Raw genomic sequence first — 15337 nt, forward strand, 5'->3', positions numbered from 1 at the left:
CGCGAGCGGCAGCGGCGTCCAGATGTCGTCGAACGGCTCCAGCCCCGTCAGGTGCACGTCGTAGTCGCCGTCCTGCAGCGACAGGTCGAACTCCAGCAGACCCGATACCAGCGTCCTCCCTCCCGCCAGCAGGAGCGGCGCGAGAGAGATGTAGGGCTGCTTGTGCTCTGGATCCAGGATGCGGGTGACGGTGTAGCTGCGATCCCGATAGCGTTGCGGCTGGCCCTCGACCGGCGGTGGTGGCGGCGGCGGCGGCGTGGCGAGGGTGGCCTGTAGGGCTGGGCAGAGGGCCTTGTTGGGTCGGCGCGAGGGCAGCAGGACGAAGCGCAGCGGCACGGGTCGGTTCGACGAGAGCGTGGCCCACAGGTCCGATAGCGGCTCGTCGACCGGCCGCACAGAGGCGCCAGAGGCCGTCAGGAGCGAGTCGGGCGGTGGCGGCGGCGGCATCACGTCCCGACGATGTTGCCTGCCGCAGTCGATGGTGTTCGAAAGGAAAGGGGCATGGTGGTCGTTCGCCTGAACGTGAAAAGCTAGCCAGCCCGACCTCGAAGCATGCACGCGCCGACAAGAGCATGCAGAGCACATCGCATCACACCGCCGCCTCGCCCCTCATCCGCGGCCGTCACTTCGCATCCAATCACCCCCACCGCCATCGCTCGCGTCATAAATCATTCCAAGGTCATGATGAGAGGGGTGAACAACAAGGGGAACACACTGATACAGGCTTCAGGTCGGGTCGTCGACGACAGGCTACAGGTTTGGCCGTTGCAAGCAATCAGACGCGCCCAGCTACCTCTTGACGACGGTGGCCGTGTACATCTCGCTCGGGTGGGTGACGCTGTTCTTGTAGCGGAGCGGCCAGTGGGCCTGCTGGCCCTGCTCCTCGGTGGCCCAGCCAAAGTCGTACCGGTCAATGACGGCAGCGACCCAGGCCAGCGCTTCGTACGTGGCCAGCGTCATGCCAAGGCAGAGGCGCGGACCGCCGTTGAAGACGTGGAACTTCCACTGACCGTAGTTCTTGACCGACTTGGTGCCGTCTTGGTGCACCTCGAGGAAGCGCTCCGGACGGAACTCGGCGGCGTCGGGCCCCCACACGTCGGTGCACCTCGCAATGGCCCAGTCGCACCAGCCAATCTGCTCGCCGGCGTAGACCTTGATGGGCGGCAGGCCGGCGGCCGTGGGGCCCTGTGGGACGATGACGTCGTCCTTGACAGCCGTCTTGCCGTTGCGCGGCACGGGAGGGTGCAGGCGGATCGTCTCGTTGAAGACGGCCGTGGTAAAGGGGAGGTCCTTGAGCTGCTCGTAGGGAAGCAGCTTGAGGCTGCCGTCGCTCTCGTCGCGCAGCACGCTTCGCACCTCGTTGCGGATCTGGTCGACGTACTCGGGGTGGCGGAAGAGCTCGTAGAACAGCCAGGCCAGGCTCGACGCCGTCGTGTCGCGGCCGGCAATGATAAAGTTGAGCACGACCTCGAGCAGCTCCTCGCGGTCCGTCGTGAGGTCCATGAAGAGGTCGAGCAGGTCCTTGCCCTCCTTGCGCTGCTGCAGCTTCTCGTCCGAGGATCCCTGCTTCTCGCCGGTTCCGGCGCTGGCACCGCCGCTCTCGCGCTCCTTGAGCCGCTCGTCGACGATATCGAGGCCAAACTCGCGGATGGCGGCAACGTTCCTCCTGGTGCGCCTGCCCTCCTTGGTCACGCGCTCTAGAATGGGCCAGAAAGGGTTGAGAAAGCGGTTGTTGATGGCCTCCTGGACATGGTCAAAGGCGGCGGCAAACTTGACCTCCTTGTCCAGGCAGCTCGGGTCGGCCGTGAGACACTCGATGTCCTTGGCAAAGGCCATCTTGCCAAACGAGTTGAGCGTGTAGCGGAAGAAGAGGTCCGGCAGGCGGATCGTGGCGGGACCGCCGGTCTTGGATTCGGCCCGCTCGGTGAGCGTGTCGAGCAGCGAGATGGCGCTCTCGAGCTCGTGGTGCACCACCGTCTGGACCCCTGTGGGCGGTGAAAGCGTCGGCGCCGAAGCGGGGTCGAGCTCGTCAGCATGTCTGCGCTACCGGCCCGCCTAGCCTATCCTCTGCACATCCCAGCGGCCACGTACAGGTGCGGAACTGGTAGACGGAGAAGATGTGCGACGCCATCTTGCGCTGCGTCTTCCATGCGTGGCCATCAGCGACGAAGATGCCCGTGGAGCCGAGGAAGTCCTTGAAGCGCTGGCGGAAGTTTTCGCCCTTGATGTAGTTGCCGAAGTTGGTCTTCTGGACGTATTCTGTGGGTCAGGAGCCAAAGGGCGGGACGGGATGGAATGGAATGGGGCGAGCGGTGAGGAAGCCCGGCGTCAGCGTGATTGGCCGGCCAAGGCCATGGACGAGCTCCGTCGAGCTGCAGAGAGGAGCATTGGCCGAGACTCACCAATGTACTCTGGGCGGTGGAGCATGATGATGCTGCCGGTGCCCTGCTTGGGGATGCTGATCTGGTAGCCATAGGGGCTGTGCTTGAACTGCTCCAGGTGGAACTCGAGCTGCTTTGTCAGGTCGAGCTTCATCATCTCGATGAGGTTGCCGATGAGCGGGTAGCCGGGCAGGTAGGCGAGCTCCTTGCGGTTGCGGGGCGGGCTGAAGGCGACGCGGTCCGGGTACATGAGGCAGAGGACGGCGAGGACGACGAGGATGCTGGGCAGCAGGATGCCCGTGTGGCCGACCAGGGCGTGGACGTTGTCGAGCACGGCTCGGAGCAGGGGCTGCTCGACCCGGATCATGTCGGCGGGCGCTGGCGACATGGCGCGCGGTGGTCGTGGGCGGGGGCTTGGTGTCGGATACGAGGGCCGAGAGTCGGGAAGGGATGCAATGGCCGGGTACGGGTACGGATGGTCTGCCAAGTGAGACGATCCAGGGCGTAGGGGTGGATGGTGATGGTCGCAGGGCGAGAGGAAAGGCTGCCGATGGTCGAAGGGCGAGAGGAAAGGCTGCCGATGGAGACAGAGGGACCGAGCAGGGCGACCACGGCAACGACGCTCGCTATTTCAAGACTCGGCTTGGCTCGTCGTCCCGTCTCTGTTGCTTGCCTAGACGGAGGGCAGCTTGGCTAGGGCTAGGGCTAGAGCCAAGATTGAGTGAGTGAGCGAGGGAGCGAGCAGTACGAAGCGCCGGCTGGCGTAGCGTTGCGTTGCCTTAAATGGCTGCCAGGCCAGGCCAGGCCAGCAGGCTAGTTACGGGGCAAGGCAGGGCAACCGAAGCGACCGTCGGAACGCCAGCTTGCGGCATCCCCACATGACTGACTGCTGCTCGGCCTGGCCTGGCCTGGCCTGGCCTCCAGAGCACTGCGGGGCAAAGCAGAAGCAGGTAGGGGGATGTACCGGTACACGGACCTCGTGCTTTTCTCGGCCTGTGTTTGGTGACCGAGATCCGGTCCTGTGGTCGAGGATCGAGGCAGGGCAAGGCAAAGCCTGGCAAGGCAAGGCAAGGCAAGGCAGGGAGGGTCCTTTGTCGTCCCGCGCTCGTATGTGGTCCTACGCACGGTGGCTTGGGGGCCACGACGTAACCTTATCACATGCCGAAGGCGAAAGACAGCGCAGCCAAGCAAAGCGGCACTTTGACCCCGCACTCGCGCGTCGGACGTACGTCCTGCCTACTGTAGCCTGCTCGCTGTTTGCCGCCTCTCCTTGACAGCCGAATAGCTTAGCGCGCCCTGTAGCCCCAGCATGGCAGGCTTAGTCTCGCCGACTCCCGAGAAAAGAGCAGCTGGGCTCGGCCCGGCGATAGCATCCAATCCATCGGCCCGTCCAGCCCTTTCCCTTTCTTGATTGCCGGCCCAGCGCACCGGTACCCACGCGCGGTGATGGTCAAGGCAAGGTAAGGCAAGGCAGAGCAAGGCAGAGCAGAGCCAGGCGCAGTCGAGCCCCGCAACCAACTTTCCGGAACGCCGCGGGCACCGCGGACGCCCCCTTTGCTTTCTCCCTCGCTCGCTCCGTCTCCCGTCTTCCGTCCGTCCATCTCTCTGCCTGGCGCATCGACCGTCGGTCGATGCGCGCATGGATGCATCGGACGTGGCGCTTCCACGCATCGAGCCATCCCACCTATACTATGTACTCGGACGACTCTGCGTCGTTGTCATGGTGAACCCCCGACCGCTATCTCGCAGCGCTATATCAGCCTGCCCTTTCGATTCGGCATGTCGACCGAACAGAGCCGACGAGAGGCGTTCAGGTTCATGAGCAGGTCCTCGATCCGTCGCCCACCTGGCCGCACAGCCAGCACCGCAGCCAAGACCGACAGAGCAGCGATAATCTAGGCAGGTAGCAAAGCAGCGAAGCAGCGAAGCAGCAGAGGTAGAGGTAGAGGCACAGAGACATCGGAAGAGACGAGGGGGTCATCTACGACTCGAGCGCCCTGCACACGCCCTCCTTGCCGACGCCGCCCATGGTTTCGACCGTGTGCCAGAAGGCATAGGCGCGCCGCAGCGAGATGTAGTGGGCGGCGGCAGCGAGCAGGATGAGGCAGTGGAAAATCTGGTGCGACGAGCCCACCAAGTCGAACCGGCCCGGCGCAAAGCGCTCCGGCACCCGCAGCATGTACAGCACCGCGCCCACGACGTACAGCGCGCCCGAGGTCAGCAGGAAGCGCAGTCCCATGGTCTGCGTGATCGTGTCGTACTGCTCGCAGAGAGAGGAAAAGACGAGGGCAGAGAAGGAAAGGGGACGGGCTCAGCGCGAGGCTCTTTCAGCGGCGATTGGAATAGCCAGTCGCCCTGCTTGGGCCCTCACTCACGCCGTAGACGTTGACGATGTGCAGCACGGGGAAGATGGCGCTGAGCCCGAGCACCAGGAAGACGGCAGTGCGGTACGGCCGGTAGTGCGGCGTGCCATACTTGGGCGCGATAACCACGTAGATGGCGACTGCGCGAGCGGAAAGAGGTAGGGGCAGAGAGAGAAAGGGCTGCCCGTTAGCCTCTGCGCGATCTCACGGACCCGTCGCGACGCTGCCGCAGACTCACCAGAGCCCATGAGAATGATGGCGACAGAATACGCGAGCTGGAAGTGCGGGTGGCAGTAGAAGCCGTAGTGAAGGGCCGGACTAGAAGCAGAGCAGAGGCGCAGAGGCGCAGAGGCGTCGCAACGTCAGTACCGCGCCACGCAGTCACACCGCGCCACCCGAGCGCACTTACAGGAAGCTACCGACGATCATGACGACGATGCCGATGCTGCGATGCCAAGGGGAGGGCAGAGGACACGGCGGGTCAGCCCGCGATCGCCGCAGCTGCTGCTGCTCGCCCCGAACCGACCCATCGGCAGCGGCGCACTCACTAGTCCATCCGGTTAAAGACGCGCGACACGTATTGTGAATGACAGCCGACAGTGTGGTAGGACGCGCTGAAGCCGAGGCAGATGACGGCGGCGACGAAAAAGATGCCAAAGCCCACGACATCGAGCGTGTCGGGCGGGCGCACCGTCAGGGTGTTGTGGACCACCTGGCTGGCCGCCTGCGAGACCTTGGCAGCGGCCGAGGGCGGGGCGAAAAAGGCGCGGAGAGACGAGAGCGGGCCAGAGACGAGGTCGACTGGGGGCTGGCCCGTGGCGACATTGGACGGTTCAGAGAGCGAAGAGGCGTGTTTGGTGGCCGGGTACGAGGCTGCCGCGAGGCGGAGCACCTTGCCCGCGGCCGTGGTAAACGTGAGAGACGACGGGTAGAAGAGCGGGTGGTGGGAAAGCGGTCGGACGAGAGCTGGGAGCAGGTCGAAGTGCTGCAGAAGATGGGTCGAAGAGAGGACAAAGGCGAACATGGCTCCCCACATGTGCGTGTGGATATTGACTGGGCGTGTCGGTCGGAAGGCAAGCAGGCGTGAAGGCATCGTGGCCGTCAGCAGGTCGAAGCAGAGGCTGACTCGAGGGGGTGAAGGGCCGCTCAAAGCATGCGACTCACCGGTCTCGTTGTGCCAATAGGCCCAGACGCTGCGCCAACACTTGGCAAACGTGTCGTGCTCATACGTCTTTTTTGCCGCGTCCCCCGTTCCTCCCGGCCTTCGATAGCCCCTTCGAATCAGCGGGTTGTCCTTGGCTGATAGGAGCGGCGCGCGGCGTGCAAGGGTGGCAGCAAGGTAGCAGGGACCGATCAGCTCGTCTGCGCACGTCGCCACACGGCGTGCGAACACGGTCGGGCCCGTCGCACACTCACCCCATTCCGGAAGCTGGTCGTGGTGGACGAGGAGATGGTCAGACGGCGGGGGCTGGGCATCTTTCTCAGCCACTCTATCCGACGGCGACGCACGTGGGGCCGTGCCGTTCTCCCGCGCACCTTTGGCCAGCTCAACCTGCCTGAGGTTGGCAAACATCTCGGCGCCGAATGAGTAGATGATGAGCCCGGGGACAAGGAGCCAAAGGCCGTTTGGGACGATCCAGAGGAAGAAGCGGTCGTGCCAGTTGTTGTGGCCCGTCTTGCACCAGCCGCAGCAGTAGTCCTGTCGACGTTTGGCGTCGGGAGAAGAGCGCGAGGGGAGGCAAGGAGTCGTCAGTGGCGGCGGCAGTGGCAGCAGCAACGTCGGCGATGCCGCGAGCAGGCGGGGCGGACGCACATTGAGCCAGTAGAGGACGGTCTTGCTGAAAGTCATGACGACGGCGGCGAACCCGACGAGGGGGGCGGCGGCCATGGCCGAGGCGGAACGGCGGACGTGGGCGAGGTAGAGGTAGACAAAGTTGAGGAAGGTCTCTGCGACGTTGAGGATGCTCTGTGCGGCGGGGAAGCCATCCTTTGCGTCCCAAGCCGTGGGGCCGTAGATGTAGTCGATGCCGCCGTAGAGCTCGTAGGGGCTCCAGATCCACGCGAGGTCGCCGCCCTTCATGGAGCGCGGGCGGAGGAGGACGTAGTGGAAGTCCCAAGCGACGATGAGGCTCGAGAGGCCGAGCCAGAGGCTGATCCATCGCTTTGGACGGTGGCCCGGCGGGGTGACGGCGGTGGCTGTCATGTGGGCGAGTCGAATGCCTAGCGCGAAGACAGGCGAGCGGCGAGGGCTGGGTCTAGGAGGGTGCAGGCCGAGGGGCTGTATTGGAGTCGGTGGTGGTGGCGATGGTGGTGGTAGGTCACAAGGAGAGGTGGCCGTCTATTTGGGTCGCTCTATCTTGGTCCAGCGCTCAGCTCTAGCTGGTCGGTCGGCATACGAGGTGGGGTGGGAAGAGGAGAAAGAGGCAGAGGCTCAAGGTCGAGGGCGGATTGTGGGGTGATGTCGAGGCTGAAAAGCCGTCGGTGGCCCGGGCGTTGGGGCCGTCCTTCGCGGTGCATGCATGCGCGCATGCCCACAGCGCACGCAGCCGGCCGGCGGGACGCTTTGGGCGGCGACTCGCCTGCCTGCTTTGGCCTCGCCTCGCCTCGCCTGGCAGGCCGGCTGGGCTGACACTCGGAAGTCGGCCGCCGTCTGGCAGGCAGGCAGCCGGCCGACAGGGTCCCCCCGCAAGAAGCCAACCAAGCAAGGCGCCCGGGCCAAGTGTTGGAAGGCCCTCTGACCGGCCCCACCGGCAAACAACGACCGGGACAGCAGAGTCCGCCCGTCCGTCCGCCCGGCCTGGCCTTGCCCTCACAAAAGTGCGGGGTGCCGAGAAGAGTCAGGGAGAGGTAGAAGGGGCCACCACCGCCACCACCATCACCCCCATCTTCAACTCCCCAGCACCTTCCTTCCCGCTAACCAAGCCCTCCCGGTCCACCTCATCCAGACCCAACTGCACCCGCACTACTCTCCCTCCCACTCGCCCGCCCAGCACTCGACCGCCATGGCATCCAAGATCTCGGACGCGCAGAAAAAGGCCTACGAGGTCGTCGTGGCACGCCTCGAGCGCATCCGCAACCACCTCGACAACAAGCCCAGGTCCGGCAGGCTCGCAGGCAAGGTCGCTATCATCACTGGCTGCGGAAGCCTCACCGGCATCGGGTGAGTTGGCGGATTGTCCCTCTGGTCTACGCCATCGCCACTCTGCGAGCATTCGGACTCGGCTGACGACCCCTTCCTCCTCGTCTGCGCACACCCTCCCCGACCAGACGTGCCACGGCGCTCCAGTTTGCTCATGAAGGTGGGTGGATTATGCTGTTACTTTCATGACGAGACGGCTGCCGCGTCGGTTGACTTGTACTGACGGCTGTCCTTCTGCCTCTTCCTCCCCTCGCCCCACACAGGCGTCAAGCACCTCTACGTCCTCGACCTCGACGGCGAAAACCTGCCGGGCCTCAAGCAGACGATCACCACAAAGTACCCGGACGTCACGGTGACGACGCTCGAGTGCGATGCGGCCGATGAAAAGGCCATCTCGGGCGTGTGCCAGCGGGCGCTGCAGGACGAGGGGCGGCTCGACATCTTCTACGCCAACGCCGCCCGCGCCACGGGCGCGCCCCTGGCCGCCACCGACGTCGAGGACCTCGAGACGACGCACCACATCAACGTCACGTCGTGCTTCCTCGCGTGCAAGTACGCCTCCGAGGCCATGCAGCGCACGTCGCCGTCCAAGCCCGAGTCGGGCGGCTCCATCGTCATGACGGCCTCCGTCGCCGGCCTCCGGAGCGGCGCAGGCTCCGTCGACTACTCGGCCTCCAAGGCCGCCGTTATCTCGATCGCAAACACCTCGGCGTGGCAGCTCACCCGCACCGGCGTCCGCGTCAACGCTGTCTGCCCCGGCCTCATCGAGACGGGAATGACCTCGGCCGTCTTTGACATGGCTAGGGAGAGGGGAACCGCCTCCAAGATCGGACAGCTCAACCCGGCCGGAAGGTACGGCGTCGCTGCCGAGGTGAGTCTGACCTGCATCCCTCCCGCGATCCCCTTTGTCGCCGCCTGACACCTCTGACTGAACCTTGCCCACTCGCCGACGCCAGATCGCCAACGCCGTTACCTTCCTCGCCTCGGACGAGGCATCCTACGTCAACGGAATCGCACTGCCCGTCGACGGCGGCCTCTCGGCCAGCTTGCCCGTCGTCCCCGGCAAGTTCCACTAGACTCTGGGTCGTCGCATCGTGGTCACGTCTGTCTCATCCTTTGGACGCCCGGGAGGCGAAGGTCGACCACGTCAGCATCGCGAGAAAAGCAATGGAACGGTCGAGAGAGAGTGAGAGACACAGAGAGAGAGAGAGAGAGAGAGAGAGAGAGAGAGAGCGGAAACGTGCGTGCAAAAGAGTGTGATTGACTCGACGAGCGTCGTGGCAGTAAATGTCCGTATGATGCGCCGCAGCCGAAGCCGCAGTCGCGGTCGAGAGCGGAGAGCGGGCAGCCGCCCCCTCCTTATCCCTCCTTGGCCGCCTCGTAGCCCTGTCATCGACGAGAAGGGTAAGACAGCAGAGGAAGTCGTCAGCGAGAGCGTAACGGGCGACGGGCCACCGGACCAACTCACGTCCTTTGTCTCCAAAAAGTCGAGGTAGGCGAGGGCGGTGGCGATCCAGAACTGCTGCTGCAGCCCAATCGCCTCGACCGCCTTCTGCTGCACTGTCAGGCCGCCGCGTGTCCCCGCGTCCCACAGCCACCAGCCGCTCTCATCGACGAACCTCAGCACCTCGATCGGCCTCGTCGTCGTCGTCGCGGCCCCTCCTTCCGCGGCTGTCGCAGAGGGACCCTGCTGGTCGACGATAAGGGGTGGGTCGATCCACCACAGGCTGAAGCTCTTGTCCGTATCGAGTGGCAGGACGGGTCGGACGTCGCGCGGAAGCAGGTTCCATGCCCACCGCGCCCAGCCCTGCTTTCCGGCCAGAGCGATCGACGGCGATGCTGCGGAGCCAGAGTTGTGACCTGCGCGGATGGACGACGGGGCGTGGGAGATGAAAGGCTGTCTCGCACCGTCGCACAGGACAAACGTGCAGTCCATCGGTCCCGGCTCGAGCAACCTCGCCTTGCCCTTCGGCATCGCCGAGTGCTGGCTCCAGATACCCGATCCGAACGGACGCGGCTCTACAGGCGAGTAAGGTCGATCGGCATGCGGACTCCTTGGCGCCTTGTGCCTGCCATTGACCGCGGGTTCCGTCGACTCGGACGGGCCAGACCTTGCGGCCGTCGACGTGTCGCCCTCGTCATCTTCCTCAATGGTGGGATCACCGGTGGCGAGCTCGCTGCGTGCGAATGCCTTGCGCGAGCCGTAAGAATGCGTCCCGGACCCCGCTGCGCTGCGCTTTCTCGCGTGGCCGGCATGCGCGGTCTCTGCCCGCCCCGTCGCTCGAGCTTCGGCCGCGATATCCGGCGGAGATGTAGGGACATAGTCGTCCCTCCGCTTGGCCCTGCCTGCACCCTCGCGGGACATCTCGTGCGCCTGTCTTGGCAGCACCGAGACGAGCGGTAGCTTACGAGGCGACGAAGAGGATCCGGCCGGCGCTTCGAGGTCGATCATGGGCTGGGCCTGCGCGAGCGCCTCGCCTCGGATCGTGGTCCTGAGGCTGAAGGCGAGCGGTGTGACGGAGTGGTCGTCATCCCTGGCATTGGCGGATCGAAGTGCGATGGCGGTTCCGCGGGGCAGGTGGGGCGAGCGCAGGTGCAGGTACCAGCCCCTGGTGGGTCGATGGACGGTCCAAGCCACGTCGGACGTGTGGCAGTCGACGAGCTGGTCGACGATCTCGTCGTCTTCGGAGAGGGAGCGCTCGCGGTACCAGATAGGTTCGAGCTGACCGTCGCTCGCGCGGCTGCTGGAGGGACCGGGATAGCTGCTGACCTGGAGGCGGTGGTCGCTGAGCTGCTGGGTGTGCGGGTGGATGCGGTAGCGGACAGTGTCGCTGCGCTCGGCCAAGGTGGAAGGGGTAGGTCTGGATGGCTTGGACGAGGATGAGGGTGTTGTGAGGTGCGTCGAGGGTGGCCGTATTGTGATGGAAGGGGGATAGTCGTGTTGCCCACTCGCGGGTAGGCCGGAGCGGATCATGGTGGCCGTGGCAGCGTTGGCGGTGGTGGTCGTGGCATGCCTCGTGCTCGCCGATGGCAAGTCGGTGATCAGATTGCGAGGCCAAGAGAGGGGTACGGTGTAGGCCTATACTAGCGCTGCGGCCATCTGTATCGGTCGAAGAGGAGAGTAGGCGGTGGGTGCGGAGAGGATGGAAGACCGGAGTGAAGGCCGACAGCCAAGAAGGACGGCGGCAAAGCGCGGGCGCATCCCTGCCTGGCCTGCCTGAATGCAGAGGAGCAGCGGGTGGGCGCCCATAAGCAAAGCGCTTGGCACATGCATGCAAGCCAGCCCAGCGCAGCCAGGGAGGCGGGCACAGGCCATTATTGCGCTCTCGCTCTAGCCTCCGCTCGCACGGTTCCGAGACCGGAGCTGGCCGAGGATCATGCTGCTGCTTTGGCCCGCCTGGCCACAACGGATCCCTCCCGACCGACGCACTCACCACGACTCTTATACTGGCTCAGTGGCCACCGCCGTCCTCTACCTCTACCAGTAACCACCACCACGGCCACCGCAACGCCCCAAAAGCGCACTCGAACGCCTGCAAAGCCCACCGCTGCCCGCACAAGCAAATCTCGAGCCAAAGACCCTCCCCCACCCGCACGCCAGCAACCGACGGCACACGACACCGCCCACCATGGACGCCGCAGACCTCCGCCTCATCGCCGACAAGAAGCACGACCTGCTCGAGGCGGCCCAGGAGGCGCGCAAGCTGGCCTATGCCCCGTACAGGTGAGGATACCGTACCATCGACCACAAGCCCGCCGGCTCGTCCTCGGCCCGGGCTAACACATGCCCACATCTCTCCCCTCACTCGCAACCTGACACCCCCCTCCCCCCCCCCGCAGCAAGTTCCGGGTAGGAGCGGCGCTGCTGCTCAAGTGGGGCGAAATCATCCTGGGCGCCAACATGGAGAATGCGTCCTACGGCGGCACCGTGTGCGCCGAGCGCACGGCCATTGCCAAGGCCATGATGCGCTCCACGTCGCTCTCGGTCGACGAGGCCGCGTCCGGGCGCAAGGTCGAGGCGGGCGACATTATCGCCGTGGCGGTGGCGTCGGACCTCGAGGGGAGCTGCAGCCCGTGCGGCTTCTGCCGCCAGGTCATCCGCGAGTTCTGCTCCGTCCACACTAGGGTGCTCATGGTCGGCCGCAACTGGTCCAGGCAGAGCGCTCAGTCGGCCACGGGGACAGCGCCGTCGTCGCAGCAGCAGCAGCAGCAGCAGCAGCAGGTCGAGGACCGCCAGGGCAAGGAGTTTGACGAGGCCAACGTCGAGTGCGTGACGCTCGACTACCTGCTGCCCATGAGCTTTGGGCCCGAAGACCTCGACAAGCCGAGGCACACCTGAGGGCGGGAGAAAGGCGGTGGTCGATGAACTGTCAATCGGGTTAGTTACGGGCGCACGTTGGCGGGCGGCGGAAGAAAGGTCACCTTATGGGCTTGCATGCGGAAGACATGCTATGACGGTCGGCGTTGTCGCCGTCGACTGCGGCAAGGCGAGCCAGAGAGCGCCAAGCGATGGTCGCAAATGCTTTGTTGAACACAGTGACGCGCTCCAGGAAACTCGTCTTCAGGGCGCTCCCCTCCACATTGGGCGAAGAGGGCGGCGAACGAGACGAACGAGACGAACGAGACCAAGGGGGGCGGCATACGCCATCACGGATTCATGTCAATGACCATCCATCAATCCATCTCAGCTGAGCAGCCGTCCTCTTCTCTGCCAAGGATATTCCCTCGGCTGCCGTAGCAACAGTCGCAGCGACGGGCAGGATGGGCGACAGTGCGCCTCTCTATCTCTCCCTTGCGCCAGTCGTTTGCCTCCTGACCACCAGGCCAGAAGCGGCCTCTGATCCCAACACCAACCGATTCCCTCCGTGCCCCGCCTTCCTCGACCAGGACACCACCACGGCGCCCGCCGTCCCCTCTACCCCGACCCTCCAGCAACGATGCCCATCGAGCTGCAATGGACGCCCGTCAACTTCCTCGCCGCGGGCTTCGGCCTGGTCTTTATCCTCTTTGGCTCCGTCTCGTACCTCGTCAAGGAGCGCCTCTTCCTCGGTGAGGCCCCCATCGCCGTCCTGGTCGGCATCGCCCTCGGCCCCTATGGCCTCGCCGGCTTCACCGACTGGTTCCCCAGGGATGGCATGCACGACAAGATCGGCCTCGCAATGAGCCGCATCATCATTGGCATCCAGCTCGCCATGGTCGGCATACAGGTCCAGCTGCACTACCGCAGCCTCGCGGTGCTCCTCGTCCCCGTCATGACGCTCATGTGGCTCGCCACCACGCTGTGCATCTACCTCGCCCTGCCCGACCTGCCCCTGCTGGCCGCCCTCGTCGTCGGCGTGGGTCCTTCGCCCACCGACCCCGTCCTCTCGGCCGCCCTGGTCCAGGGCGCCTTTGCCGACCAGCACGTCAGCCCGCGCATCCGCAACCTCGTCAGCGCCGAGAGCGGCGCAAACGACGGCTTCGCCTACCCCTTGCTCTACCTCGCCGTCAACCTGCTCAAGTACACCACGACCTCCGAAGCCCTCAAGGCGTGGCTGCTCGAGACGTGCCTCTACACCGTCGCCGGCTCCGTGGCCTACGGCTGCCTCGTCGGCTACGCCTGCCGCAAGCTCCTCGAGTTCTCGACGCGCAAGGACTGGATCGACAAGGAGAGCTTCCTCCTCTACGGCGCCGCCATGGCCGTCTTCCTCGTCGGCTCCGGCGGCCTCTTCGAGTTCGACGACCTCCTCGCCGCCTTTGTCGCGGGCAACGCCCTCAGCTGGAACGACTTCTACCGCGAGCAGTGCGACGAGAGCGAGGTCGACAATTGCCTCGACCTCGTGCTCAACATGGTCTTTTTCGCCTTCCTCGGCGCCACGATCCCCTGGGACGCCTTCAACGCGCCCGAGTACGGCATCACGCCCGCCAGGCTCGTCGTCATGTGCATCGCCGTCCTCGTCCTTCGCCGCCTGCCCGCCATGCTCGCCCTCTGGCGCCTCGTCCCGACTATCCACGACGTCTCCGAGGCCGCCTTTGTCGGCTACTTTGCGCCCATCGGCGCCGGCGCATTCTTCTACATGGAGCACACCATCCAGGAGCTCAGCGAAGACGGCGACGACTACGCGACCCGCAGGATCCTCGAGTGAGTCGCGGGCCTGACCCGCCTGTCCTGCCCTCCGTCTCGCAAGTGCCGTTGTGCGACAGCGCCCGACTGACGCCGCCGTCGTCTTGTCTCCCTTTTCTCTCCGCATCCTGATCCCCCCCTTTGTCGCGCTCGCAGGGTGGTGAAACCAGTGACGTACGCTCTGATCCTCTCGTCGCTCATCGGCCACACCTTCTGCATCCCGCTGGTCAAGCTGTACTTTGACTACCGCGGAATCGGCACCATCAAGCTCGACGGCGACTCTTCGTCTCTGCGCGGCTCCGAATCCGGTTCCTCGTCGGCCTACGACGAGGAGGAGGCAGGGGAGGAGGTACCTGGCCGAGATGAGGAGACGGCCGTCGTCGACGACGACGACGACGGCGACGATGGGCAGGGATCGTTTCAGCAGAGTACATCGCACCGTCCTCGATCCGAGAGCGCCACGACTACCTCGGACGCGGCGCGGGGCCAGGGAGCGTACAGGAGCGACGGGACGTGGGATCAACATGCCTCGTGGCGCCACTCGAGCGGACACAAGGTCGGACACGTCCATCACCGTCGCCGTCGTGACGAGAGCAGGAGCAAGAGACCGGATCAGCCTGCTGCAGCGACGACGACGACGGCGGCGGCGGCGGCGAGGGCGACGAGCGGAAGCTCGGACGATAGGGCCGTCGAGGTGCAGAGACAGGAGGAAGGTAGGGCCGGCATGTAACCTCGTCCGATCGATGCTCGGCCGCGTGCATCGCGTCAATGGCGCATGCCGGCCGCCGGAATGACCTGCGCGACGACAAAGACGATAAGAGAGGGGATGGTGTGAGATGGAGAGAGGCAAGAAGGAAGAGCGCGGCGGTAGTAATACATCCTGGATCTCAAAGAAGTGAAAGAAGAGGCCGCGAGGAGGAGAAAGAAGGGGAAGAACATGGACATGAGGGTGGCCCCGGGGCGGCTGCGATTAGGTCAAGGCCGTCCGTCTATATAGGAGAGCATGGCATCACATCTTGGCAGGTGCCTTGAGAGAGCGAGGCCTGGGCCCCTCAGGCGCCAAACCGCCCCTCGTCACGCCGCGAAAAGCGGGACGGACCGCGGTCGCTGCCGCCGCCGAAGCCGCCACGGCGCGGGCGGTCGCTGAACGAGTCGCGCCCGCGCCCGCCAAAGCTTCGCTCGCCGCTGCCACCGCCTTCCCGCCTTGCGCCACCGAAGCTCCGCTCGCCGCGATCCCGCCCGCCGAATCCGCCGCCGCCGCTACCGCTGTCACGGTCAAAGCTCCGCGGTCGGAAGCCGCCGTCGCGGTCACCGCCACGGTCACCGCCGCGGCCGCGAATCCTCCCTGCCG

At 65.3% G+C, this 15337-nt stretch overlaps 8 protein-coding genes across 8 annotated transcripts in view; 3 read left to right on the plus strand and 5 right to left on the minus strand.

Moving 5' to 3' along the window:
- The window catches only part of PFL1_00485 (uncharacterized protein), a gene marked incomplete at both ends in the record, with an annotated part of 2131 nt that extends 1684 nt beyond the window's left edge, over window positions 1–447 (minus strand). The window contains one exon of the mRNA XM_007877979.1: window positions 35–447. Within this exon, the coding sequence (XP_007876170.1) occupies window positions 35–447 (413 nt within the window). The remainder of the gene's footprint in view (window positions 1–34) is intronic.
- Window positions 448–789: 342 nt separating this feature from the next.
- PFL1_00486 (uncharacterized protein) lies at window positions 790–2769 on the minus strand (the record flags this gene model as incomplete). Its single annotated transcript, XM_007877980.1, has 3 exons — window positions 790–1985; window positions 2092–2259; window positions 2403–2769. 3 exons carry the CDS (start codon window positions 2767–2769, stop codon window positions 790–792), a joined length of 1731 nt encoding a protein of 576 aa, XP_007876171.1.
- Window positions 2770–4362: 1593 nt separating this feature from the next.
- Window positions 4363–6947, minus strand: PFL1_00487 (uncharacterized protein; the record flags this gene model as incomplete). Its single annotated transcript, XM_007877981.1, has 8 exons — window positions 4363–4641; window positions 4757–4884; window positions 4983–5062; window positions 5154–5189; window positions 5293–5797; window positions 5909–6043; window positions 6161–6443; window positions 6558–6947. The coding sequence occupies 8 exons, from the start codon at window positions 6945–6947 to the stop codon at window positions 4363–4365; spliced, it is 1836 nt and encodes a 611-aa protein (XP_007876172.1).
- Window positions 6948–7746: 799 nt separating this feature from the next.
- Window positions 7747–8959, plus strand: PFL1_00488 (uncharacterized protein; the record flags this gene model as incomplete). The annotated part of the gene is made up of 4 exons (XM_007877982.1): window positions 7747–7904; window positions 8012–8043; window positions 8147–8754; window positions 8840–8959. 4 exons carry the CDS (start codon window positions 7747–7749, stop codon window positions 8957–8959), a joined length of 918 nt encoding a protein of 305 aa, XP_007876173.1.
- A 283-nt stretch (window positions 8960–9242) lies between these two features.
- Window positions 9243–10857, minus strand: PFL1_00489 (uncharacterized protein; the record flags this gene model as incomplete). Its single annotated transcript, XM_007877983.1, has 2 exons — window positions 9243–9269; window positions 9352–10857. The coding sequence occupies 2 exons, from the start codon at window positions 10855–10857 to the stop codon at window positions 9243–9245; spliced, it is 1533 nt and encodes a 510-aa protein (XP_007876174.1).
- Window positions 10858–11512: 655 nt separating this feature from the next.
- On the plus strand, window positions 11513–12222 carry PFL1_00490 (uncharacterized protein; the record flags this gene model as incomplete). Its single annotated transcript, XM_007877984.1, has 2 exons — window positions 11513–11607; window positions 11724–12222. The coding sequence occupies 2 exons, from the start codon at window positions 11513–11515 to the stop codon at window positions 12220–12222; spliced, it is 594 nt and encodes a 197-aa protein (XP_007876175.1).
- A 598-nt stretch (window positions 12223–12820) lies between these two features.
- Window positions 12821–14716, plus strand: PFL1_00491 (uncharacterized protein; the record flags this gene model as incomplete). Its single annotated transcript, XM_007877985.1, has 2 exons — window positions 12821–14004; window positions 14143–14716. 2 exons carry the CDS (start codon window positions 12821–12823, stop codon window positions 14714–14716), a joined length of 1758 nt encoding a protein of 585 aa, XP_007876176.1.
- A 322-nt stretch (window positions 14717–15038) lies between these two features.
- PFL1_06833 (uncharacterized protein) overlaps window positions 15039–15337 on the minus strand; it is a gene marked incomplete at both ends in the record, with an annotated part of 2488 nt that continues 2189 nt past the window's right edge. The window contains one exon of the mRNA XM_007878178.1: window positions 15039–15252. Within this exon, the coding sequence (XP_007876369.1) occupies window positions 15039–15252 (214 nt within the window). The remainder of the gene's footprint in view (window positions 15253–15337) is intronic.

The sequence above is a fragment of the Pseudozyma flocculosa genome (genome assembly GCF_000417875.1).
Source record: "Pseudozyma flocculosa PF-1 unplaced genomic scaffold scaffold00001, whole genome shotgun sequence".
NCBI classification, from domain to species: domain Eukaryota; kingdom Fungi; phylum Basidiomycota; class Ustilaginomycetes; order Ustilaginales; family Ustilaginaceae; genus Pseudozyma; species Pseudozyma flocculosa.